Here is a 27,032-nt window from a genome sequence, read left to right as displayed (position 1 = left end):
AGGTTCTGCACATTACGCTTCACTCTTCCAGAAAATACAAATAAAAACTCACAAACCCCAAAGTCCTTATAGCTATATGCAGTTATGATGCCAAAACTATTTTCCAGCATATGTAATCCAAAACAAACCTTGTATAAAGTTCAGGCTTATCTTTATAGCAGTAGACAGTAGAACTTAATGGCACAACTTATGAACACAGTAAAAAAAAAAAAGGCAATATACTCTGAAAAAAGGTAATTTCAGTGGTGAAAGACTAACAGTTGACAGGCACTAGGAAAAGCATGATGCAGGGAGTAGGAAATGAGCTGAGCTCAAGGAAGCCATAGGGATTCTAAGAAATAGAAGGGAGGAGGGAAAGCATTCCATGCTTGGGAGATGAATAGGGCAAAGGCATATAGAAGATGGGATGTTGAGGGTAAGGAACAGCAAACAGGACAGTTTTGCTGGAGTATCGAGTATGAAATGTTTGTGTTGTTGTTGAGTCATTTTAGTCATGTTTGACTCTCTGGGACCCCATTTGGGGTTTTCTTGGCAAAGATACTGAAGTGGTTCGCCATTTCCTTCTCTAATTCATTTTACAGATGGGGAAACTGAGGCAAACAGGGGTAAGTGACTTGCCCAGGGTCACACAGTTAGTAAGTGTCTAAGGTCAGATTTGAATTCAATTTTTCCTGACTCCAGGCCTGGCTCCCTCTCCACTGCATCACCCAGCTGTCCTATGAAATGCTATCTTAGTAGATTCAGCGCATCGCTTAAGCCTTGAGACCTACAGGGATCTCAATTCAGTCATTTGAAACACTCCTAGATTCCTGTCATTCAGAAGTTTGACAAGCATGCTATCTTTATAATCACACACGCCCTTGAGTAAAATGCTTAGTAGCCCAGGGCCAAGGACCGAGAGCCAGCACATTCCACTAGAGATATCCTGAAGCTTGACATGATTCATCAGCTGACACACTATGGGTCTGGCCATTCACCTATTCTCCATCTGCCTATCCAGATTAGGGATAATAACAACAGTGATATCTAGCATTTACGTAGCTTTTTAAGGTTTGCAAAAGCACTTTACATGTATCAAGCTGGATCTTCACAACAGCCCATTTGACAGATGAGAACACTCAGATTTAAGAGATCAAGTTACTTGCCCAGAGTCATACAACTAATAGATGTCTGGGGGAAGATTTGAATTCAGGTCACTGAAAGATCAAATATTGAAGCTGAAGCTTAAATACTTTGGCCACATAATGAGAAAACAGGAATCATAGGAAAATACTCTGATGCTGGGAAAGATTGAAAGCAAAAGGAAAAGGGGATGGCAGAGAATAAGATGGATAGATAGCGTCATGGAAACAACCAGCATGTACTGGACAGTCTTTGAGTGATCATGGTGGATAGAAGGGCCGGGTGTGCTATGGTTCGTGGGCTCACAAAGAGTCAAACACCATTGAATGACGGAACAGCAACCAGGTCCAGCACTCTATCCCGTCAGCCAGCTTGCTGCCTCTCACATTACAGGTAAGAAAAGGGAGGCTCAGAGGGATTATCTTAGGTGATGCAGGAACCCTAGGAAAGGGTGAAGAGCAGAGGGGAAAGATGAAAGTGCAGTGACTATAAGATCTCACAGGGCATCGGTGACAGAGCTGGGACTTGAACCCAGGCCCTCTGGCTCCCAAGCTGTGGCTCTTTTCACTAGGACCATACCCTCTCACAATGAATAACTGGCATGACTTGGCCTTGTTTCCTGTTTTGCTTTAGAGAAACCTTTCGCTCTTCTTTCCGCTTGGGGCATTTCGGTTATCTGTTGGTGGCCCCTTTTGCTTGGCATAAGAAAGCCCTGTAGCACCTTTTCTGGGAAGACGTTCCCTGCCTTAGCTGAAGACCTTGCTTATCTGTGATATCTCCCTGCTCATCTCAGATGAAAATTGCCTTTACCTGCAGTGAACCAGCTCCTGCTCCGTTCTCCTTCCCCAGTCAGAAACAGAACTGAAAGAGTATTGCCCCATGCAATCTGGATTTCCCATAGCCTTCCCAATCGGGAGGAGGCTTCCCCCCACGTGGCCTTTCTCTTCTACCAGTTCTGCTCAGCTTCCTAGCTGGGAAAGACAAGGGTTGGTGGAAAATTCACATTTGCATGGATCACTTCAAGTTATCCATTAACTATGTCCCCCAGCTTGGTTTTATAGCCAGTATGCAACTTTTACAGCTAGCTTTTGATAGAACTCTGGCACAAAGTGTCTTTTTAAAAGGACTTTGCCCATTTCTCCCGGATTTACCTTAAAAAAAAAAAAAAACTACATTAGAGAGAGAGAGAGCTAATCCAGTATCAAAACAGATGTATAGGATGGTTTCTCTATTCCTAGACACTTTGTGGCAAACTGCAAAGGGAGAAGCCAGGCCAGGGAAAGATCTCAGTGGCTGAGAAATAAGGATACCCAAGGCCACCTGACTGTATGTGAAGTCCAAAGAGACAGCTCTGGATACAGAGTCAGCAAGAGTCATAGAATTTAGGGCTAGAAGTGACCTTTGAGATCATCTAATTTGACTCCTCTCATTTTACAGACAATGAAACTGAGAGTCAGAGAAGTGATAAAATTAAGCCACAGGTAACACAGGGCCTACGCAAGATCTCCTTCTGGAATCTGGGTTATAGAGTCAACTGCTCATGACACTGCTGGCTATTGATTCTGCTTTATGGTTAGACCATTAACGCAATTTTTAGGCAGACATTCCCGCCCCCCCTCCTTGGAGCTAAAACAAGAGATGGGTTCAAATATTTAAATCTTAGGCTCCTAACTCCTCCAACTTATTCATTGTGTAAGGAACTGAGTTCACCTACCTGAGCCTCCAGATTATCATCTATAAAATGGGCTTAATTTTACACTATCAAGCTGACATGAAAAAGCTGATTTGTCAATTTAAAGTGTTACAGGAAATATGAATTACTGTTGTTATTGGGGGCTGCCTAGATGGGGTCATGTCTAAGCCACCAGGAAGGTCCCTCTTGTTAGACTTCCAGGTAACAAGTAAATGATATTTATATAGTAGCTTTAAAGTCTTCAAGGCGCTTTACATACTTAATTTCTTTGTGAGGTGGATACTGCAGGAATAGTTATGCCCAATTTACAAAGGAGGAGCTTAGGCTCTGTGAGATTATGTAATCTGCTTTTTCTTCTTATCCCACATTGTTTAAATGTCCACAGCCACAAAGGTAATGTCAGAAGCAGGACTGGAATCTAAGGGGAGGTGGGGGAAGGGAATAAGCATTTATATAGCACATACTACGCACTAGGAACTGTGCTCAGCATTTTACAAATATCTCATTTTATCGTACAACAACCGTGAGAGGCCGTGTACTTATTAGCCTCGTTTTACAGTTAAGGACACTGAAAGAAATAGACGTTAAATGATTTGCCCAGGGTCACACAGCTACTAAATGTCTGAGGCTGGATTTGAACTCAGATCTTCCTGGCTCCAGGCCCAGGGCTCTAGCCACTATATCACCTAACTGCCTCTAGTTCAGGGCTGTTTGACTCCAGGTCTCCCTGACCCTAAGTCCAGAATTCTATCTGTCATGCTATGCTACCTCCCAGGTGAGCATCCAGGTGTGTTGAGGATAGCTGGCCTTCAGATGCCAGCTAGAGACCCAGGCTTCATTATCTGTCAGAGCTCCCCACCTGTGCTACTCCATCCCAGTCAGGAGAGTATACGGGGAAACTCACCTCCTACCACTCATAGCATACATAGACCAATTTGCCTTTGCAGTGAAACACTGATCTCCCTATTTGACCAATAGTCAAACGTCCCAGGCTATAGAAGAGTATATAAACTCATACCTCTGTGGTAGCGTTAGTTGTAGTAGTAGTAGTAGTAGGAATAGGAGTTTTAGTAGTAATAGTAGTAGTAGTAGTTTAGTAGTAATAGTAGTGGTGGTGGTAGTGGTAGTGGTGGCAGTGGTAGTGGTAGTAGTGGTAGCAGTAGCAGTAGTAGTAGTAGTAGTAGTAGTAGTAGTAGTAGTAGTAGTATGAGTAGTAATTAGCATTTATATCCTGCTTTAAGGTTTGCAAAGTGCTTTACAAATGTTATCTCATTTTATCCTCACAACAGCCCAGAGGGGTAGATGCTAATATCATCACTATTTTATAATGGAAGAAATCCAGGTAGATAAAAGTTAAGTGACTTGCCCAGGGTCACAGAACTAGTAAATGTCTGAAGCTGGATTTGAATTCAGGTCTTCCTGACTGCAGGTCCAGAGGACATAAAAGCACTACAAGAAAGCCACTACCCAAAGCTGTCAGCCACTCCTTAGGGAAGTCAGTCAGTGCACTGGGGTGTGGTCAAGTCAACAAGCATTTATTAAGTGTTGACTAAGTGCCAGACACTGTGCTAAATGCTGAAAGCACTTATTGTAGAAACAGCCACCAACACCAAGAGACCTCCGCATCCTGCTGGTCCCAATGCATCTAACCCACATCGGCCAAAATGATATTACTGAAGATTGGTTATGTCGCTTCCTGCTTCACCGAGGTCCAGTAGCTCTTTAAGATACTAGAGACTCAAAATTGTTTTTATATATAATTAGGAAAAAAAATTCCAAAAAAAATTAAGAAAGAAAAAAAGATACTCTAGATTCCTCTGATTGACATTTAAAGTCCTTCACAAGCCTGGCTCCAACCTACTCTCCTAGGCTCCTATTCATGAAGTCTACTGTCTGAGTAAACTGGTTTTCTGGCTATTTTGCACATTCCATCATCAATCCCCAGGCTTGGAATACTCTCCTTTCTTATCTTTGCCTCTTAGAGTCTCTAGGCTCCTTCAAATATTAACTCAAGTACCATTTTCTGCCTTGAAGTCTTTCCTGATCACCCCAGTTTGCATCTTTACCCATAACATGATCTTGTATTTATACTGTTTATATTTTGTGCTTACTTATATGTGTGTTTTCCCCCCTTTCAGTAGAATATAAACACCTTGAGGCTAGGGACTCTTTCATTTTTGTCTCTAGATCCCCAGTGCTTCTCAAAATACCTGCACACAGGCAGTGCTTAAGAAATATTTGCTGATTGACCTTTCAATAAGTAGAGACCTCACTTTGGATGAGCACTCTGGGTCAGCTTTGTTTTGAGGCTTGGTGTGGTTCAAGGTAGGAAGTGGACATTGCCTCTCATGTGGCCATGAGGTGGCTGATACCACTACAAAAACATGTCCTGTTTCCAATTCAATACACTGTTCTTTCTTAAGTGCCTATCATTTTCTTCAGGCTCTGGTGATACAAAGAAAGGAAATCAAACAAAAACCAAGTAGCCCCTGTTCTCCAGAAGCTTACCTCCTTCTCACCCTACTGCTTTGCTGATGTCTACAATTCCAGGTACAGATCCATTCTTTTGTCTTCTCTTAACAGATAAATGTGGCATTTGGGAGTCATATTAGACAGATCGCTGGGCCTAAAGTCAGGAAGACTCTTCTTTATGAGTTCAAATCCAGCCTTGGAGACTTACTAGCTGTGTGATCCTAAGCAAGTTTAACCCTGTTTGCCTCAGTTTTCTCATCTGTAAAATGAGCTGGAGAAGGAAATGGAAAAGCACTCCAGTATCTCTGCCAAGAAGACCCCAAACAGAGTCACAGAGTCGGACATGACTGAAATGACTGAACAACAATAACAGACAGTAACAGAACACAAGATGAACCCATTTAGCATTGTCAGTCACTTACTCTTCAGTATGAATGAGTTTTTCAGTTTGTTTTTCCTGACAACAAATCTTGATAGGAGATAAAAGGAAGGGAAGTCTTTGTTAGTCTTCCATGAAATTATGCTTTGGGATTATGGATTGTGCCTACAATATCTTGTCCTATATCCTTGATACTCTTCTCCGAATGAAGGACAAGGCACTTAAATTAGTCAGATACTGTTAAAGTGTGAAAGGTAGATTTGGAACCAAAAAAATATCAAAGAATGTTAGACCTAGAATAGACTAATAGGGTTTTTAATCCAATGCCTTCACAAGGATGAGAAAACTGAGGTCTACAGAAGGGAAGTTACTTGACCACAGTAACAAAGTAAAGTAGAGAAGCAAGATAGATAATAGGACAGAATCTCAGAGTGGGGTGCAGGTAGAATGGATGTCAAAGGCAGAAAAGTCCGTTCAACACTGAACGTGAACAAGAGCCCCCTTCATGATGTACCCAGAAAGTGGCCATCCAACCTTTGCTTGAGGACATTGAGGAAGAACCACTACCTTCCAAGGCAACCAACTCTTGATTGGATTTTTTTTTGATAGATTTCTTGGGGAGCTTTCTCTTATATGTAGTCTAAATTTGCTTTTTTGAAACTTCTACTCATTATTACTAGTTTTTCCCCCATGGAACCAAGTAAAACAAGTCTTTCTTCTTTCATGCACCAGTTCATTAAATACTTGAAGGTAGATATTGTGGGACCCTTAAGTCTTCTCTTCTCCATGTTAAACACTCTCAAGTCTTGTAAAATGATCCTTATATGGCATGATCTCAAGGCCTTTCATCATCCTGACAGCATTTTTCTAAATAGTTGAGTTTTTTTTTTTGAGGGGGGAAGGCAGAGCAATTGGGGTTAAGTGTGTCAGGTGTCTGAGGCCAGATTTGAACTCAAGTCCTTCTGACTCTAGGGCCGGTGCTCTACTCACTGGGCCACCTAGCTTCCCCAATAGTTGAGTTTTACCAATGTCTTTCCAAAAATGTGGCACCCAGAACCAGCTAACAACACTCTTCATCTGAAGAGGAGAGAGGACAGCAGGCTTTTAGTTTTCCTTTTCTCTTCATGCCTCTTAAAATCATGTTAGCCTTTCTAGCTGCTACATGGTACCCTTGACTCCTGGATTAATTTTTAAACGATCTTTGGCCTAGAAAAATCTTCTCCATCTTCTACTCACGACATTGTTGCTGCCATTGTTGTTTTTGAACCCAAGTATAAGACGTTACATTTATTCTTCTGCGATATCAGAATTCGAAAAAACAACTTCACAAGGGTATGTGTGTGTGTGTGTGTGTGTGCGCGCGCGTGTGCGTGTGCGTGCGTGTGCGTGCGTGTGTGTGCGTGTGTGTGCGTGTGTGTGTGTGTGTGTGTGTGTGTGTGTGTGTGTGTGAGAGAGAGAGAGAGAGAGAGAGAGAGAGAGAGAGAGAGAGAGGGGGAGAGTGTGTGAGAGAGAAAGCATGGCATAGTGAATAGAGAGCTGGCCTGGCCTTCAGTAAGTAACATTGGGAAGATCTAGGTTCAGAGTTTTCTCAAATGATTACTTACCATGTCACTCAGGAGAACAATTTAACCACTGAAATCACAGGTCCAGTCCAAAAAAAATCATATTAGATTTGGTCCAATATTCTAGCCTGTTAAATTTTTTTTTTTGATCCCAATTCTATAACATAATATTCTATAACATTTTCTATAACATGTTAGCTGTTATGTTTCAGACTCTTTGTGACCTTATTCAGGGTTTTCTTGGCAAGGATACTGGAGTGGTTGTGCCATTTCCTTCTCCAGCTCATTTTACAGATGAGGAAATGGAGGCAAACAGGTTTAAGTGACTTGCCCAGGGTCACACTGCTAGTAAGTGTCTGAGGCTAGATTTGAACTGAGGAAGATGAGTCTTCCTGACTCCAGGCCCTGGTACTTTATCCACTGTGCCACCTACCTGCCCTAGTATATTAGCTGACCTCTTAGAAGGTAAGAAGGAAAGGACTTCAAACACCCCCAGCAACTCTAAATCTATGATCCTACGATCCTACTACCTCTGACCTTGGTCTAGTCCTTTAACCTCTAGTCTCAAGTCATTATGTTTCCTCATCTTTAAAAAGAAGAGCTTGGATTAAATGAACTCTGAGACTCCTTCTAGTTCTAAATTCTCGGCTACAATGCTACCTTTGTGTCATATGCAAATCTGATAAATGTGGATGAGTTATCCTATTGGCTAAGTTATTTACACAAATATTAAATAGAATGGGTCAAGCACAGGTTTTGTTTTGTTAGTACCTTTTTGCTGGTACCCCACTAAAGGCCTCCTTCCAAAAGGGACATCAAACCCCAAAAGCCTATTCTTTGAAGGTGATCATTCGACTAGCTTCAAATCTGTTTTTTGTCCTCTTTGGTTTCCATCAAATCCCAGCTAAAATCTGACCTTCTCCAAAAAGGCTTTCCCAATCTCCTTTAATATCAATGCCTCCCTTCCCTTAATTATCTTCAATTTATCCTGTCTATATCTTGCTTGTTCATAGTTGTTTGCATGTTTTCTCCCCCCATTAGACTGTGAGATCCTTGATAATAAGGAATGCTTTTTGCCTTTCTTTGTATTCCTGGTACTTAGTATAGTGCTCAGAACCATAGTAGGTACTTAAGAAATTGTTGTTGTTGTTTTTCCTTCCTTTTCGAAGACGACCACGGCATCAGGGAAATGATGACATGACTTGCAGTTGACTTTGATTTGAGTGAGGGAGGGCTGCGCAAGGTCACCAGCCTCACTGTCTCCTCCAGAGCCATCTGGATCCAGTAACCTGATGTTCATCATGATGACTGGAGATGGCCCAGGATGCGATGAGAGACCATGGTCCTTTTAGTCTAAGGCCTTTTCATGTACTCACTTTGAGTGAGATAATAATGCCCGTTTAGTGAATAGATCTCTTTAAGAAGTGAGTCAAGGGTTGGCCCCTTTAATTACAAAAAAAGAAAAAAAAATCAAGTTGGAAGGGGAAGACCCTCAGGACTGCTGTTTCAAAGAGAAACAGTTAATATTGCCACTCACTCTAAGCCAGGAGGGCCCAAAATATAGCCATTAAGTGGAGCTTGGCAGGGACCTAACATCTCCAGTCATCCTGATGAATATCTATCTGATCACTGGATCTAGATGGTTCGTGAGTGGGATAGTAAAAACCTCTCATGGAATCTGGGTTTTAGCCTTTCTGTGAATTGAGTGGGATAAATGGAGGTGAGGACTTTTCAGCATGGCTCAGGGCTTCTGATTGACAGCTAGGCCTAAGTTTCGAATCACCTGACCTGTAGGAATCCAAAACTTAGAGCAGCCTGACCCCACCTCAGCACGAACCTCACCAAATAAGGATAAAAGTATTTCTAAGAGTTGGCATTGGCTAAATTAGCCTTTCCTTGCTCCTTGTATCTGGGTTAGATTTCTGTGCTTAGATTGTGAGCCTGAAGTCCACCAATGAGAGTAAAGGTCAGTGGTGGGTGGGGGTTGTTTGCCCTAGGGTATTTAACTAAGTTCTGCTTTCTGGGCATTGCCTCTCTCTATGGATTGTCTGTCCTTTGGAGACATCCTTTCTCAGGAGATCACAAATAAAGACTTCTTTTTCTCCTTTTTGCTTCTATGAGAAGTCCCTGAATATGACTTGAGTTGTCTCACACACTCTGGAGGAGATAGTGATGCTGGTGACCTCGCGCAGCCCTCTCCCACTCAAATCAAAGCCAACCGCAAGTCATGTCATCATTTCCCTGATGCCATGGTCCTCTTCCAAAACGAAGGACAAACATAACCTGTGAGTAGAGTTAGCTGCCTGAATGGCGACCCAGCTAGTTGGGTAACTCAGCTTGTCCTCCCTCTCCCTTTCCCTCCCCTCCTCCCTCTCCTTCTCCTTCTCTTCTCCAAAGGAAGGTAAACTTACTAAATATTTGTTGACTGATTGCCTAACTATATTATCTAACTCCCATTTCTCCATCATGTCTACAAGAATAACACTAGACATTTTGTTAACTGCTTTGTGAAAAGCTTAGAAAATTATATCTAAGGTGTGTTTTTGATTTACCAGATTAGCTACCTTATCAAAAAAAACAAAAGCATATAGTCTGCCATGATCTCTTCTTAATGAAATGACTGTGGCATTTGTATTCACCAACCATTAGATAATATGTTTTAGAATCTTCCAAGGAATGGGAGTCAAGCTCTGTATTTTGTAGATGCTCCTCTCCCTTATTTTGCCTATTTTGAAGATCAGGGCCTTCTTACTTCAAGTCTAGTTCTCTCATCAATTGGAAGGTTTCCATTTGACTCTACATTATCCTGGCAAACCAGAGGAATGAGCTCCATCTAGAGCACACTTGACTTGGCCAATCCCAAACCGAGAAGAAGGAAATCCTCTGCCAGCTATGGTGCCCTCCTCTTTAGGGATCACATGGGAGACAGATGCTCTGAGGCTTGAGGAGGAGTCATCCTGGGCTGATTCTTTCAAAGGAAATGTTAACTAGCTAGGATGATTGGGAAAGTTTGTGAGCCACCTCTTTGTTCTAAGAAAGATTTATTTTACATAGGCCTTTTAATTTCTTAAAACTTTTTTTTTTAAAAAAATACTCTCCTTTATATTATGAATAGATAATTAGGCAGCTAGGTGGTATAGTGAACAGGACAGCCTCAGGCACTCACTAGCTGAGTTACCTCAGGCAAATCACTTAACTCCTATCTCAGTTTCCTACCTACCTTACAGGGTTGTTGAGAAGATCAAATGCAATACTATTTCTAAAGAGCTTTGCAAACCTTAAGGTGCCATTTAAATACTAGCCATCATTAAATGGTCTAGAGCAAGTGATAGGGAGCAAAAAAAAAAATGAATGAGAGAGTGGGAGCACAGTTAGGGCACCCAAATAAGGCAGGAATGGGCATTTTGAGGGCATACCAGAGCACAACAGACTACTGAGCTTTAGTTAACTCAGTTGCCCCAAGCCAAAGAAAGTAATTCCCCCAAAGGGCTCAATAAGTAGGAAACCCTGGGGCAAGGTTCAATTCGGAAAAGGAAGTCAATCTCTAGGCAACTGATGATACATTCCTGCCACACCTACCATCCTAAAGAAGGAGGAGGGAAGACTGGCACTTCATAAGCCTGGGGGAAGGAACAAAATCAGGGGCTGTAGAAAAGGTAGGATACTACAGACCAGTTTCTTTTACAGCACAATTTTGCCAAGTATACTTAGAGCCAAAGGATATGCCATGCACATGCTGCATCCCTGATCGGTTAGTCTTTGGACCGTCTACCACTTCTCTAGCTCTGGCACTGGGATGTGTCTCTGGGCGGTCATGATCAGCATACAAGTCAGAACCCACGTCAACAAAAAGAGCTTTTCTCGAACCTCCATGTATATTTACCTAAGTATTGTCTCCCTTTCCTTTTAATCACCAAACCCCAGAAATCAAGCAAAGGGACCAGAAAACCCTCTGAGTCAGTTTCCTCATCTTTTGTGTATTTCAGACCTGAATCATGTCCGCAGGGGCTTTAAAACCTCTGTGGAACACACAATGGATTGATAGCTGAAACTCAGTGTTGCTCAGGATTTATGGATGTAAGCCTATTTCACTTAAGGCATAATCTCTGACTTTGCAGTCACGGGTTTCTGGCAGAGACCATAGTACAGGGAGTAATGAGAAAGAGAAAACTACCAGATAAGGTGGGAGAGAAGAGACTAGAGTTCTCAGGATTATAAACTCACTCTCATCCTACCTAGTTTCTAGAAAGGCATAGGGAAGGGAGAAGGGAGGGGTTATCATTACAGGATAATAGGCTTTAAAGCTGGAAAGGATTATCTGGTCCAACCCCCTTCATTTGACAGAAAATAGTAATAACTTCTCAGGCAGTGGGGCTGAGCTGCCAGACTTGACATCAAGAAACCTTGGATTTCAATCCTGCCTCTGACACATACTCTCTGTATAACACCGGGTGAGGTTCTTAAACTCTCATTGCCCCAGGCAACTCTCCAAGACTTTGTTTGTGAGAAGGTGATGATGCTCTGCTCTGGTGGAACATGTTTCCATACCCAGCATTTTCTAACCTGATGAACTCCTCACTCTGGCCCCTTCCAAATAGTCATTTACATTTATATGGCGCATTGTGGCTTGTAAAGAACTTTACATACATTCTGTTATTTGTGCTTCATAACAACCCTGTGGGGTGAGTGCTGTAGACATAATAACTAATACCACTTATTATTGATATTCCTCTCCTTGCTTGTCCTTCATTCTCAAAGAGGACCAATGGCATCCCAGGGTGATGTCCTGACTTGCGAGTGAATTGGATTTAAGTGAGGTGGAGCGGTACAAAGTCTAATGACTAGTATAGGGCCTCCTTCTCTCTTCCAGAGTCATCACAATACAGTGGCAAGACAAAAGTCAACATAACTGGCAATGGCCCCAGATGCAGGTCTGAGGACTGACCACAATACTCTCAAGAAAATTACACAATGCAGCTCAAGAAACTGCAGTTGCTTTCGGTTGTCTTAATTCATCTCCTCTCCTTTCTTCCCCACATTAAAAACTAGAACAATGTCTTCTCCCTCTCCCCCTTCCTTCCTTCCTTCCTTCCTTCCTTCCTTCCTTCCTTCCTTCCTTCCTTCCTTCCTTCCTTCCTTCCTTCCTTTCTCTCTCTCTTTCTTTCTTTCTCTCTTCCTCTCTCTCTCTCTCTCTCTCTCTCTCTCTCTCTCTCTCTCTCTCTCTCTCTCTCTCTCTCTCTCTCCTTCTCCCCTTCTTTCTTCACAAAACCTTAAACCCAGTTCACTCTGAAGCTCTGGCTTATAGTGAATGTCAATGGTAACTGTTTCTCTTTGGAACTGCAACCCTGAAGGTCTTCCCCTCCCAGCTTGAATTAAAGGGGCCATCCCTTGACTCACTTCTTAAAGAGGCCAATTCACTGAATGGGCATTACCTCCCTCTAAGTGAGAACCTGAAAAAGCCTTAGCCTAAAAGGGCCAGGGTCTTCCACTGCATCCTGGGCCATCTCCAGTCATCGTGATGAATATCTGGTCACTGGATCCAGATGGCTCTGGAGAAGAAAGTGAGGCTGGTGACCTTGTACAAGTGCCCCACCCCCCCCAACACACACACTCAAATCAAAGTCAACTGCAAGTCATGTCACCACTTCTCTGATGCCATGGTCCTCTTTGAAAATGAAGGATAAACATACCTTTCACATTCCAAACAAAGTGGCCCATTTTATTGTTCAATGTATGAAACATTCCATCTCTGACATCTCTGTCTTTGTACATATTGTCCTTTGTGGAATGCTCTCCCTCCTCATTTCTGTCTCAGCCATCTCTAGTTCCCCTTTTCTTTTCTTTCTTTCTTTCTTTCTTTCTTTCTTTCTTTCTTTCTTTCTTTCTTTCTTTCTTTCTTTCTTTCTTCCTCTCTCTCTCTCTCTCTCTCTCTCTCTCTCTCTCTCTCTCTCTCTTTCCTTCTTTCCTTCCTTCTTTCTTTCTTTCTTTCGAGGGGAGAAGGCAGGGCAGTTGGGGTTAAGTGGCTTGCCCAAGGTCACACAGCTAGTGAGTGTCAAGTGTCTGAGGCTGGATTTGAACTCAATTCGGGTCCTCCTGACTCCAGGGCTGATGCTCTATTCACTACACCACCTAGCTGCCTCCCCCGTCCTTTTAATTAATTAATTTATTTTTAGTTTTGAACATTCTTTTCCACAAGATTTTGAGTTTCAAATTTTCTCCCCATCTCCCCTACCCTCCACCTGAAGATGACATGTATTCTGATTACCCCTTTCCCCAGTCTGCCTTCCCTTTTATCACTCCCCATCCCTTTCCCCCTTACTTTCTTGCAGGGCAAGATAGATTTCTATCTAGCTGCACCTTTTTAAAAATTTAAACAATTTTTTTAATTTTTAATTTTCCTAGTTCCTTTTAAAACACGTCTCAGGTACTACCTCCTACTGGAGGATCTTCTCCTGATTCGCAGTTATTAGTGCTTCCCTATCCCCTCAAATTATATTTGCTCTATGTTCACGTTGTTTCCCGCTAGTATTATGTGAGCTCCTTGAAGGCAGAGTTCTTGTCTTTCTATCCCGGTGCCTAGTACAGGGCTGGAACAGAATAGGCACTCAACAAATGCCTTTTGAACTTACTGAGCACCCATTTTACAGAGGAGGGAATTCAGACTCAGAGAGGTTAAGTCACACAGCTAGCAGGTTTTTGCTGACCCAAGATTAAAACATGGGTCTTCTTGAATCTCCATCCAGAGCTCTATCCACTGGATAACATCATATCTTCATTAACCAAGTGAGAAGAGTCAGGTTTCAAACCTGCCTCTTCAGACAATACTAGAGCTCTCTTCTCTGCCCTTCACTAGACTAACTCCTCATCAAAAAGGTCTTTGGTCCCCAAGCCCCCAAAACCGAGGATTGTAGAAAGAGGAAAAGTGGGATGGACTCATGCAGATGCTGTCCAAGTAGGCACGTTGTTCTCTGTTCTGCAGGGCTGTGTAGTCAGCACACTTTTGCTACAGGCACTGCCAGGGAATGACAGGAATAGATCATCCAACTTAAGCTCTTGGCCATGGATCACACTGGCTCTCTCCCCCACGGGCAGTCTGAGAGGTGCTGATGTAAGCTTTTAAGTTTTACTCATGCTAAAATAATTCACCCTTTCAAAATGTTATCACAATCAAACTTGGGTAAAGAATGAAAGCTACCTGGCAGTCATCATAGAGATCCAAGATTTAGAGCTGGAAGAGACCTTTGAGATCAACTTGTCCAATTCTGCCATTTGATAGATGAAGAAGCTGACATTCAAAGAGGGGAAGGGATTTGCCCAAGGTCAAACAAATACTTGGTAGAGTAGCTGGGATTTTAACTCAAGCTTCCTTGGCTCCTAATCTAATACCCTTCCCAAGCAATGCCTGTAGATGTAAATAAAAACAATGAGTGAGACCCTTCTCTTCAGATCTTGCAGAGATGCAGAGATCCACATGGCATCAAGCCTTACTTTATAGTAAGAAAGCTCTCAGATACAGACAGATGGAAACTGAGATGGAGAGGAAGAGGAAGAAGGAGAGGGAGAGAGGAAGAAGGGGGAGGGAGGGAGAGATAGAGAAAAAGAGAGAGTGAAGAGAGAAATGCATCCTGCGAAAGGCACAGAAGGAACTTAATTGATGAATAGGCAAGTGCTTATGCATTATAGGTACTTAACAAATGTTTGCTGTATTGAGTTAAGTAACAAAATAGCCTGGAGTAGAGAAAAAAAAATCCCAACCTAGGACAAGACAAACACTGGTTTTTCTGGCTTTATTCATGCTGAGATGAGTGGCCAATTCATAGGTAAATATTGAATGTTTTCTATCTACCGTGCTCTGGAAGACGCGATGGGTATATGAAAGAAGATGACGTCGTACTTCTTGATCTCAAGGAATTTATAGCCTAATTAGAGACAGAAGATCAATGCATACAAAATTATATAGTTCCTTACTATATATGCTTACTTATTATATATAAGTAAACCTTAAAATGTGTTGGATAGATTGTAAGTGCAAAAGGAACTCAAATAATTAAAATTAATTGAACTTATTTCATCTTAATTCATATTTTTAAGTACTTACTTTATACAAGGGCAGCTGGGTAGAGCACTGAGCCTGGAGTCAGGGTGATCTGAGTTTAAATCTGACCTCAGACTGGCTGTATGACTCTGGGCAAGTCACTTAACCCCTATTTGCCTCAATTCCTCATACGTAAAATGGGGACGCACTGGAGAAGGAAACAGCAAACCCCTCCAGTATCTTTGCCAAGAAAACCGCATGGAAAAGTGGAGTCACAGAGATGTGACTAAACAATGGACCAACAACACTCTACACAAAATGTCTGTGCTGAGTGTATAAAGATTAGGCGGCTAGGTGGCTCATTGGATACAGCACTGGGCTTGGGGTCAGGAGGACCTGAGTTCAAATCTGTCCTCAAAAACTCACTAGCTGTGTGACCCTAAGCAAGTCACTTAACTTCTGTTTGTCTTAGTTCACTGCAGAAGGAAATGGTAAATCACTCCAGTATCTTTACCAAGAAAAACCTCAAATAGGGTCACAAAGAGTTGGACACAACTGAGTGACTGAACAACCACAAAAATAAAGATTAGGAAAAAAAAAGTGATTCAGTGTCTGTCTTCGAAGAGTTTATAATATATTATGGGCGTGAGGAATATACCAATAACATAAAAGATATATGTATGTAAGGAAGACCTTAAAATTCAATTCAGTTCGACAAATGTTTATTATGTATTCAATGTATGCAAGGTAGTATGCATAACAGATAAAAGGGGATTTTGAAAACAGCAGGCTCTCAATTCAAATCCTTCTTCTGATACCTATTTTTACTGTGTGATACTGGACAAGTCTCTTAACATCTCAGTGTTCTACGAAGCCATCTAAGACTAAAAGTTGCAGGGAAGGTGATACCCTGTATTTGAATATCCTCACCTGGGAGTTCCTTTTACCAAAAAAATCACAAGTTCAGTCCCTATCCCTATGTGCAATGAATGGTGCTATACTATGTAGACATAAAGGTTAAAGACAAATGCCCTCAGAGGACAAGACCTAAATTATCTATTTCTCCCCCCAGGGCCTTTCAGAGTGCTCTCTATTTAGTAAATTCTTAATAAATGCCCATTGAGTACTGCGAAATTAGTGAGTGAATCTAATAGGAAAATTTTGTATAAGAATGAGTATAATGCAAATGTCTTCTGGGTTTCCAGCCAAGCTTGGAACATTTTGCATGAGAATCTGTTGATGGGGTCCCTAATGTGTCTGAGTGAAGGGCAGAGTTGACCAGAAAGCTGTGGGAGAGAGGGACAATCTTTTTTTCTTTTTTTAAAGAGACACTTGCGGTACCAGACTCTCTCGAAGACCTACTCCAGGGAGGAGAAAGAGAAATACACTCGTGCAAATATGGAGGGGAAGACAACTTATCCACATGTCCCTGCTTTCTGGCTTTCCTTCCTAGAGTCTTTGCAGAATTTCCCCTTTGGTGAGACTGGGGATTCTTTCTTGGTTGAGCTTCTATATATATTGCTCCTAGAGAAAGAGATCATTCACTTTTTTATATTTTTTGCTACATTCTAATCTGTGTATTTTCTCCAAAGTCTGTTTGACATTTGCTTTGAAAAATGTGTTTACTCAGAAAAAAAGACTTGGATGGTCTTTTTAATAACCATTGTTTGGTGAGAAAGGACCAAACCAGTGACTATAAGGTTGGGGTACCCTCTCCCCTTAATTGTGACTAGGAAAATAGCTTTCTGATTTGAACTGATTGTGCTCTTAGCCCAGCAATACTTGCAGAGGCAGGAAGATATAATTCTAATCCAGTACTTCTCTCTCAGACAATTTGAGAGGCCAGTCTCAAGACTTCTTCTTTGGTTCTCTTCAAGGTAGGAATCAATGTCCCTTAAAGAGGGGTAGGAACATATCCATCATTCAACATCTCTACAGGTACCTGTAAATACATTTTGACATCCAGTGAAGACCTTACATGGGCAGCACACACCTTATACAAGGTGGTATGTGATAGAGAGTAAAGGACACAAACAAAATTTTCAGAAGGGGTTACCTTTCAATGAGGGGGTTGAGGAAAGCTGTTATGAAGCTGGTGATGCTGGACCTGGCCTTGGAAGGAAGGAAAGAGAGGCTATATATTATTTCTCAGTTTCCACAGGACTTTTGAGGGGGGCTGATAAGAGAGGAAACGATATAGGATGCCTCTTGAGTGTCCCTTGTAGTTAATATTTATCTTCATCAGGGAGAGGTAAGTTAATTTGAACATTTCTGTGGTAGTCTTTTATCACTTAAAAATTATTTGTCAAATTTTACCATAAAAAAACAAAATAGGAGAAAAATGAGAAAGGTAAGAATTTAAAATAGATCACTAGGCACTAGTGTTTTCTCCCATCTCAACTCCTGCAGCCTAGTTCCTCTCTGATTTCTCGTTTGGCCCTTAGCTGATACAACCTGGTGTTTTACTTCTTTGGTTCATAGCTATGACTTCACTCATGTAGAGAATTTCATGAATAGAAAATTCTTACACAAAGATCAGAAAATTCTCTGTAGCTTGCAGTCCAAGAGGGTTACCTGGAAGTGATGACAGATTAAGTGACTTGCTCATGGTCACAGAGAAAATATGTGTCAGAGTTTGAACTTGAACCTAGGTCTTTCTGGCTCCAAGGCTAGCCATTTAGTCACCATGCCACATGACCTGATTTATGTGATTTTATTCTTGTGTATGTGTGTGTCTGTGTGTGTCTTCTGCCTTTCCAACTACACTGTAAGCTTCATGAAGGCAGAGACCATGTAATACACATATCTACTTCCCTCAGTCTTGATGTATGACGTGTATGGAGCAAATAACCTTGCAAAAAGGGAAACTGTTAACATTCCAACAGATGGGAATCAAACGGTGATAAACGTAGGAGTCATTTCTAAATTGGTCATCTGTGAAAACCTGGATCATTAACTTATTAGACTAAAGTACAGAATTGATACCAAATGAGAAGGACCAAAATGAGAAGACAGAGTGTGCCATTGAGGTATCTCCAAGGAGACACATTGAAACGATTGATTTTTATGCTGACGACATGGGGAATGTATAAAAGACATGGATGTGTATTGTCATCATTGTCTAAGGAAGTTTAACCAAAGCAATAATAATAATAATAATATCCAGCATTTAATATAGTTAAGGTTTGCAAAGCATATTACATGTATTATGTCATTTGATCTTCACAACAATCCTGTGAAGAAGGTGCTTTTATTTTCCTCACCTTACGGATGAGGAAACTGAGGCACACAGAGGGTAAGTGACTTGCCCAGGGAGTTAAATGAGATAATAGTAAATAATAAATATTTGAGGCAGGATTCAAACTCAGGTCTTCCTGACCCATAGTCCAACACTCTATCCACTGAACTACCCAGCTGCCTTAGAGTAAACTAAATGCCGTGATTAGTGGATCAAAACAAATAGCAAACTGCCTCAGCCAGCAAAGATTCCATCACTTTGCAAAGTAGAGAGACAGAGTAGCCAAAAGCAATACAGTTTTGGAATATAAATGTATTTGTATGGCAATATGGAGAAAAATAGTGAAAGAGTATGTACAGGATTGCTTTATAAAACAGTAAGAAACAGTGGGTGGAGGTGGGGTGGGAACCAAGCTTATGGAAAAAGTGGCAGAGGAACAAACTAATACTGAGGGTATTTGAGGATGCAGCTGGAAAGGGGACAGATGAAAAAACGGAAAAGATTTGTAAAGATGTTTATATCAACCTTTTTCTCTGTCAAAGACAGTTGCTCCCCTGACTCTCCCCACCACCACCACCTTCCCCCGCCCACTACCCCTACCACCACCACCACCACCACAGATACACTTGCACTTTAATATATGCTACCTGAGAAAAAAGAAATTTCATGAATGAAAATAAAGATGGAAAATTCAGTGGGGCTAGCTGTGTCAAGTACACTCAGCTACGGCCTAGGATATGCAGAGAAACAATTTTGAAGACACCAAGGAATAGCCTTGTAAGAAAGCTCTAAAAGGGGATGATAGAACATGACTAACATGAAAATATGTCTCATGTGATTGCACCTATATAAAATTGCTTACTGTCCTATCAAGGAAGGAAGGCAGGGAAAAATTTGGAACTCAAAAATGAATGTTAAAAATTGTCTTTACATGTAATTGAAAAAAATACTATTAAATACAGAACATGTGCTAAAAATTAGATCTTATGTTAAAAAGGGTGACTGAGAAAATATCAATAAAGTCTGACCAATATATTTACTTTCCTATCTCTGCAGAATCTTTAGGAGGACCTTTGCTGGACATGGGGGTACGTGGCTGCAACGACTCTTACTGGAGAGGCTGAGTCTAGGGGATCCTTTGAGCTCAGAGGCTCTGAGCTGCCGTAGGGTTAATTTTCTTCATCTTCATCTCTGAGAATTCTAGGCACCCTTCAAGACTTAACTCAAGTACCACTTCTGCAAGGGTCCTTTTGGTCCCCTCAGCTGCCAGTGCCTTCTCCTTCAAGGTTACCTCCCAGCTACTCTGTTTTGATCTTGTATGTACTAATTTACAAACATACTGTTTCCCTCATGTAAACTCCTTGAGGGCAGGAACTATTTTTACTTTTGTCTTTGTATCTCCTGTGCTTCACGTAAATGGCTGGCACATAGTAGGTGTTTGATAAATGCTTGCTAATTGGTTGTTTTTGGGCATAGACTAGTTATGGGCAACAAATCTGGCCTATGAAGGGAGCAGGCTGAATCGGCTTTGGAGAAGCATGCAGTATTTTTAATGACCCTTACCCCCCACAAAACACAACAACAACAAACAACCCAAAACTCCAAAATAAAAGTCCCATACTTTTAACAACAAATTTCTTCTGGGGATACTGGCTGGTTACTATTTATGGAATACCAGTCCTCATGAGGCTTAGCCAAATGTCAGCAGAGGGGCTTAAGAGGTGCGATAAGGCTGTAGCAGAGGGACAGATTGTTCGGAGGGAAGAAGAATGGAATTTGGAGATGGAGGAAGGAGATTCAAACGCTGGCCCTGCCATTTACTACGTGTGTAACTTTGAGCAAGTCACTAAACCTTTATAGCCTGTTTCTTTTCCCGTAAAATGAAAGATTGGACCATAAAACTACTGTAGTTTTTTGCAGTCCTAAATCACTAGGATCCTATTAGCAATGAGGAATTATAGAGGAGAATCGACATAAAGGATATCACCTAAAAAGTGCAGCGCCAGGCAGAGGAGGTGGGCTGGTCATGTGGGGAGAGGGGAATACCAGACACGGCAGCTCCCCCACTCCATTAGTACCCACCTACTGTCAAGAGACCTAGAGTGAGGCCCCCGGGGGTATATCCTTGGTATATTATCTATCGGAGGACATGAACTGTGTCACAGAAGACAAGAAGATGGGCTTGGGTTGTGATCTGGACTGTTGGAGGTAATATCCACATTGAGGAAATCGTAGATCCATCAAGAGATACTTCAGAGTGCCTGCTCTGGCATCTTGCACATAATAGTACTAAGTAATGAGGCAGGGAGGCATGGTGGAGAGAGTGCCAAAGCTGAGGAAAGGAAAATTGGACTCAAATCACAGCTTAACACTGGCCAAGCAAAGTCACTTTTCTGAGACCCTGGTTTTATCACTTGTAAAATCGCAGGAATTCTATGAGGAAAGTTCTTTTAACATCTTAATGTACAACATAAATGTGAGTTATTATTTGGGCAAAAACAGTTCTGTGTGTACACATACAAAACACAAACTCATATACACACAAACACACATAAAATAGAAACACACATATGCATAAACATATATGTATATACACATATATGTGTACACACACATATATATGTGTGTACATATATATATATATATATGTAATGGGAAAAAAGAGTTTTATCCTGATAATTACTGCTTCCAAAACTAGTATTTGGTCCTAACTGCAGTATGAGATATTTAAAGTCATACGATGATGGTGCTAATGGTGTGTAGGTTAAGTCAGACCAGGAGTGACTCCAAGGGAAAGCAATAAAGGTAATCTTCTGTTGAAAAGCTTTGCTGCAGGTGATCAAATGTCCAAAGAAAAAGATCTTCACCTCTTGGAAAGGGAAAGGAATAAAATGAAGACACACCAAACGTGTTCTATGGATCAAGAATTCAAAACCACTGTGCCGGCAACTTTCTGACTTTCTGGCCCCTTTTTTGGGATTTCAAAACATTTTTCTAGGATGAATGAACCCTTTTGTTCAATGGAAATATTCAATAATATGTGAGACAGAGTTGAGGGAAGAAGGAGAATCTAGTCCAAGGGCCTGTAAACTTTCTTTGACCCTTTGGCAGTCTGATGAATCCTTTGGACCCCTTTATTGGAGAAATGGTTTTAAAAGATTATAAGATACATAAGATTACCAAGAAAACCTATTACATTGAAATGCAGTCATTATTATATTTGTAGAAGATAAATCTGGGCAGCCAGGTGGTCCAGGAGATAGAAAACGGGGGGCAGTATCAGGAAGACCTGAGTTCAAATATGGCCTCAGACACTAATTAGCTATGACACCCTGGGCAAGTCACTTAGCCCTGTTTGCCTCAGATTCCTTATCTGTAAAATGAGCTGGAGAAGGAAATGTCAAACCACTCCAGTATCTCTGCCAAGAAAACCCCAAATGGGGCCACAGAGAGATGGACACGACTGAAATGACTCAACAATAACAACAGATAAGTTCAAGGACCCAACTCCGGAACATCTGATCTAGATGATTAAAATGGAAAAGGATTAAAGAGCCACCTCAGAATTTAGAATCATATTGTCCTGACAGAACAGAGAACATCTCAAAATATTTCTAGAAAAGCCACATAAATATTTATAATGCTCCACCGTGCCAGGGAACATCAGCTCCCATCTTTTCAGAAGGATTTGTTATCCTTACCACTTGAGAAGCCGGATATGACCTCATCCCAAAGCAGCCCCTCCACCTGTTGTCACCGCATAGGCAGTTCTACCTTTGTTAATTTAAATCTCACAGTTTCCTTTTTCAAATGGGAGAAGTAACACTATAATTTCTTTAGTGGATATCTTGATGTAGGAGGGGGCTTAGGACAGTTCAGTGGCACAGTCTAGTAGAGGCAACTTGGTGATACAGTTGGCAGAATGCTCGATGTGGGAAATAGAATAACCCAAGTCCAAACCCTGTTTAGCAAGCCACTTAACCTCTCTCAGCCTCAGTTTCCTTTCTTATAAGACAAGCGGTTTGGACTCAGTGCTCTCTGAGGTCTCTCAGAATACAGCAGAAAGAGCCATAGACTTGGAGTTAGAAATTAAAAATTAAATTAACATGCTTTCTTTGTGCCAGATGCTGTGCTAAGCACTTTACAAACATTACTTCATTTTTACCCCCTCACAACAATCCTGGGAAGTAGATTATTATTTTTATTACCATTTTACAGATGTGGAAACCGAGGCAAACAAGTTAAGTGACTTGTCCAGGGTCACAGAGCTCATCTGTGACCAGTTTGAACTCAAGTTTTCCTGACTCCAAGTTCAGGTTTCTATCCTCTACCCTACCTTGCTGCCTGGGTTTTATTCTTAACTGACTACTCACAAACTGTGTGATATGTTTGTATGAGAAAGATAATACAACTTGCATTTTCTACTTGCTTGGCTTGATAAGAGGAAAATACTTTACAAACATTATAATCTAGAGGGATTTCAGTTGCCATTGGTATAAGAACGGAGTAGGAAAATGGGTTTCTGAGGGGAAGCAGTGACCCCATGATAGAAGGGAAGACAAATGAGAAGGCATCAATCACATATTTTGATTTGCTTGAAAGTTCTGCCCAGGGCCAGCTCGCCTGGTGTCCCTAGCTCCCACATTCACGTATGATGATCCATCATTCAACTCACCAATTTCACCAATAGATGAACGGTGGCTCTCATTTCCTAGATGTGTGTTTTAGTTCTATGCTCACAGGGATGAGAACACCAAACAAAAGGTTAAATAAAGAATAATGACCAATGGTTATTGTTGTAACACAGGGGTGCCTGGAGAGCTGCATAGGATGCTTTTATTTTAAGCTTCCTTACTGCTGGTCAGGAAGTGGAAGAAAACAGGAGCATTAATGGAATTTGAGAGCCTCAGAGGGATTAGCACTCTATGCAGGCAAGAAGGGAAGATTCAGGTTGGATGTATGAAAAGGGATGTTTTTCAAGAAAAGCAATCTAATACAGGTTTACAAATAATACTTCCCCAAGCTACCAACCTTCACTTCCCCCACTCCCTTTTCCCTTGTCAATCACACTATTTCCAAGGAGATGAAGAGAACGAAAATCTTTCTTTATTACTTTTCTGACAGAATATATCATTTGGTCTGGCAAGTAGGCAACGGCCTTCATGCAAACACAATTCCAATGACTAATAAATGATCAAAAGTGAAGACTGAAGCTGATTTCTATGGAAGGAAGAGGACCAATCAAACCTTTTCTTGTGTTTTAGTAGCCCTGGAGTCAAAGGAGCTTGGTTCAAATCCCATCTTTCCAATTTACTGTACATGTGACCCTGGACAAGTTACTTAAGCTTTCTAAAACTCAGTTGTGTGTACCACAGCTATAAAATTAGTCGTTGAACTGTCCTCTGAGATCCTTTTTAGCTCTAGATCTAAGAATCTACGATTGTGAACTGCATTAGTGGAAAGAGAGGGACAGAGAAGGGGAAAAGATGGTAAGAAACTGCAAAAGGGGCATGTTAGCAGTGAGCCTGCCTCCATGATCCTCTTTGGCATTTGAGAATACCACTGACTTTTATGTATTAAAATGTTGGCATTACTAATAAGATGGCTAATTACCCAGAAATTATGTCTCTCAAACTTTTTAAACATCACAGATGGGAATGACAATGACTGGCCAATGAGAAGATGGTTAAAATATCACAGGTTCTAAAAAGAACAGGTATAGCCACAAAGTAGATCCAAGGTCAAAGGTATAATCTTTTTGGACAGAGGGATATCAGTCATTTATCTTGTCATGCATCAAACACTAATGTAAAGTCCAAAATGGAAAGGACTAGATCTGTCTAAATTGTTTGTAAAATGCTTAGCATGTTAATTACTCAACAACTATTTATTAAACTCTCACTGTGTCAGGCCTAGAGTACAAAGAGGTTAAATGACTTTACTCCTTAAAACTATAAATTGCAAAGAAGATTCTTCATTCATAGATAAAGTTTCTTCATCCTTGGTTGTTGTTCAGGCATTTTTCAGCGGTGTCCAACTTTTCATGACTTAATTTGGGTTTTCTTAGCAAAGATACTAGAGTGGTTTGCAATTTCTTTCTCCAGCTCGTTTTTCAGATGAGAAAACTGAGGCAAACAAAGTTAAGTGACTGGCCCAGGGTCACATAACTAGTAAGTGTCTGAGGCCAAATTTGAACTTAGGAAGAGGAATCTTCCTGACTTCAGGCCTTCCTCTATTCACTGCATCACCTAGATGCCCATTTCTTCATCTTGGTATTCCCTATACCAATAAGATCACAGGCTCAGTCTTTATCCTTTATCTCTATGTGCTGGGCACATGTGTAGTAGGAATACAAGGAAAGGCAAAGATGGTCCTTGACCTCAAGGAGCTTACATTCTAATCAGAAAGCAGGCAAATAAATAGATACATAAAACATACATACAGAGTACATGGAGGGTGACCTTAGAGAGGAGAATCTAGCTATCTGGGGAACTGGGACAGATCTCTTGTAGAAGGTAGGATTTGAGTTGAGTCTTGAAGGAAGACAGGGAAATTTAAAAGGCAGAGCTGAGGAGAGAGAGCACACTAGGCATGTGGGACAGCTAGTGAGAAAGCATGGAGAAGAGAGATGGGTATCGTGTATGATGAATAGCAAATAGGCCAGTGTAGTTAAGATATGGAGTATATGGAAGGGTGCAAGAAGTCTGGGAAGCTTGGAAGGAGCTAGGTTGTACAGGACTTTGCTAAATACCACATTTTAAATTTGTTCCTAAAAGATATAGGGAGCTCTTGGAGTTTCTTGCCTAGGGAATGGCATGGTCAGAACTGGCCTTTAAGAAGATCGCTTTGTCAGTTGAGTAGAGGATGGAATGGATCGGGAGAAGCATGAGGCAGGAAGACCAATTAGAAGGCTTTTGAAATAGTCCTGGTGAGAGGTGATGATGGCAACAACTAGGATGGAGGCCGTGTAAATGGAGAGGAGGAGACCAAGTTAGCGACCAATATATGTATGGGATGAGTGAAAATTAGGAGCAAAAGATGATACTTAGGGTGAGGGTGGCTGGGAAAAATAGCAGTGTTTTTGATAATATTGGAAATTCAGAAGAAGGGAGGGTTTTGGGGGATAGCTCATGAGTTCTATCTTGGATATGTTGAGTTTGAGATTCCTACGTAAGATTCTGTTTGAAATGTCCATTAGATGAATGATATGGGACTGGAGCTTGGAGGAGAGACCAGGGCTGGATATTAAGATCTAGGATCCATCTGCATAGATATGATAATGGAACCTATCAAAGTAAATGAGAGCACCAGATGAGATATTATAAAGGGCAAGTTATATCTCTTGCAATGGAAAGATTGCTGAACTTAGAGTCACAGGACCTGAATTTCAATCCTGGCTCTGCCTTATTTTGAGTGTGATTTAACCTGTTGGGGCCTCAGTTTCTTTATCTGTGAAAAGGGATGGTTGGATTAGTCCTCTGAGATCCCATCTACCTCTAAATCTATGATCCTTTGATGATGAGAAATCCTCTACTCTTTACCCTATAAAGTTATTCTAAGGAAACTAATTTGCGAACCTTCATGTGCTACGTAAATGTGAGATCTGATGATTGTTTTTTGGTAAGAGCAATCCATTATTAACAGTAAGTTAATTAGACAAAATGTCATATTTTATAGCGAGGAAACATACAAATGTAAATGAGGAGGTTGGGGATAGAGAAGGATGAGGAATATTTATTCTTAATATCATATATACTTTCTTAATCATGAAGAAAACCCAATTACAGTATTGAGTAACTTTTCCATTCTTCATTGATGGGTCTTTGTGTTTTGTCCTCATTTCATTAGGATGCCAGGTTTTAAAACACATATTTTTACTTCTCCATGTTTGGTCTAGGGACTTAATTTTCAGGCAAAAGCTTAACATGAAAACTTAGTTTTGAAAGGACACTCTTCCATTGTGATCTTCTCAAATACAGTATATAGAACATATTGGGTTACATAATAAAAAGGGATATGGAATAAGGAAGTCCTTTTGAACTTTACTTTGGGGCTATTAATGAAATCATTCTCTGTCTTTTAAACAATCTGCTAGTTAGGGATCTGTGCATCCTCAAATTATCATTATCATGACATATTTCTCTAGTAGAATGGAAAAAGAGACTATTATATGTTTTGTTGTTAGATTCATCAACTTGGCATAGTGGTTAGGGAGCATGCCTCAGTGCCAGAGTTACCTGGGTTCAAATCCTACCTCTGATACATATTTGCCATGTGATCCAGGGCAATTTAATTAACCTCTCACTGCTATAAGTAGCTGTCTAAGTCAATGATTTGTAGAGATGATGCTGACTTCTGTTAGGAGAGGAGGCTTCCTCATCAATGACATTACAGGTCTAGACAATCTCTGCCCTCACCAAACACCTACCACCTACTACCTTGCTTTGTATATACTAGCTGTTTAATAAATGCTTATTGGATTGGATTGGATTTGAAAATGGGAGATTCTCAAGAAAGTCATGCAGACCCAT

General features: G+C 41.1%; 1 protein-coding gene across 2 annotated transcripts in view; it reads right to left on the bottom strand.

The window, feature by feature from the left end:
• LOC118835785 (disks large homolog 2) overlaps positions 1 to 27,032 on the bottom strand; it is a 654,221-nt gene that overhangs the window by 539,092 nt on the left and 88,097 nt on the right. The window contains exon 1 of one of the 2 annotated variants that reach the window (XM_036743052.1): positions 1,933 to 2,042. The exons of the other annotated variant lie outside the window; for it this stretch is intronic. Within the exon in view, the coding sequence (XP_036598947.1) occupies positions 1,933 to 2,021 (89 nt within the window). The 5' untranslated portion in view covers positions 2,022 to 2,042. Of the gene's footprint in view, positions 1 to 1,932; positions 2,043 to 27,032 lie in introns of those variants that run through there. 2 annotated transcript variants of the gene reach the window in all.

The sequence above is a fragment of the Trichosurus vulpecula genome, chromosome 2 (genome assembly GCF_011100635.1).
Source record: "Trichosurus vulpecula isolate mTriVul1 chromosome 2, mTriVul1.pri, whole genome shotgun sequence".
Lineage (NCBI taxonomy): Eukaryota > Metazoa > Chordata > Mammalia > Diprotodontia > Phalangeridae > Trichosurus > Trichosurus vulpecula.
This window is presented reverse-complemented; position numbering and strand designations above follow the sequence as displayed.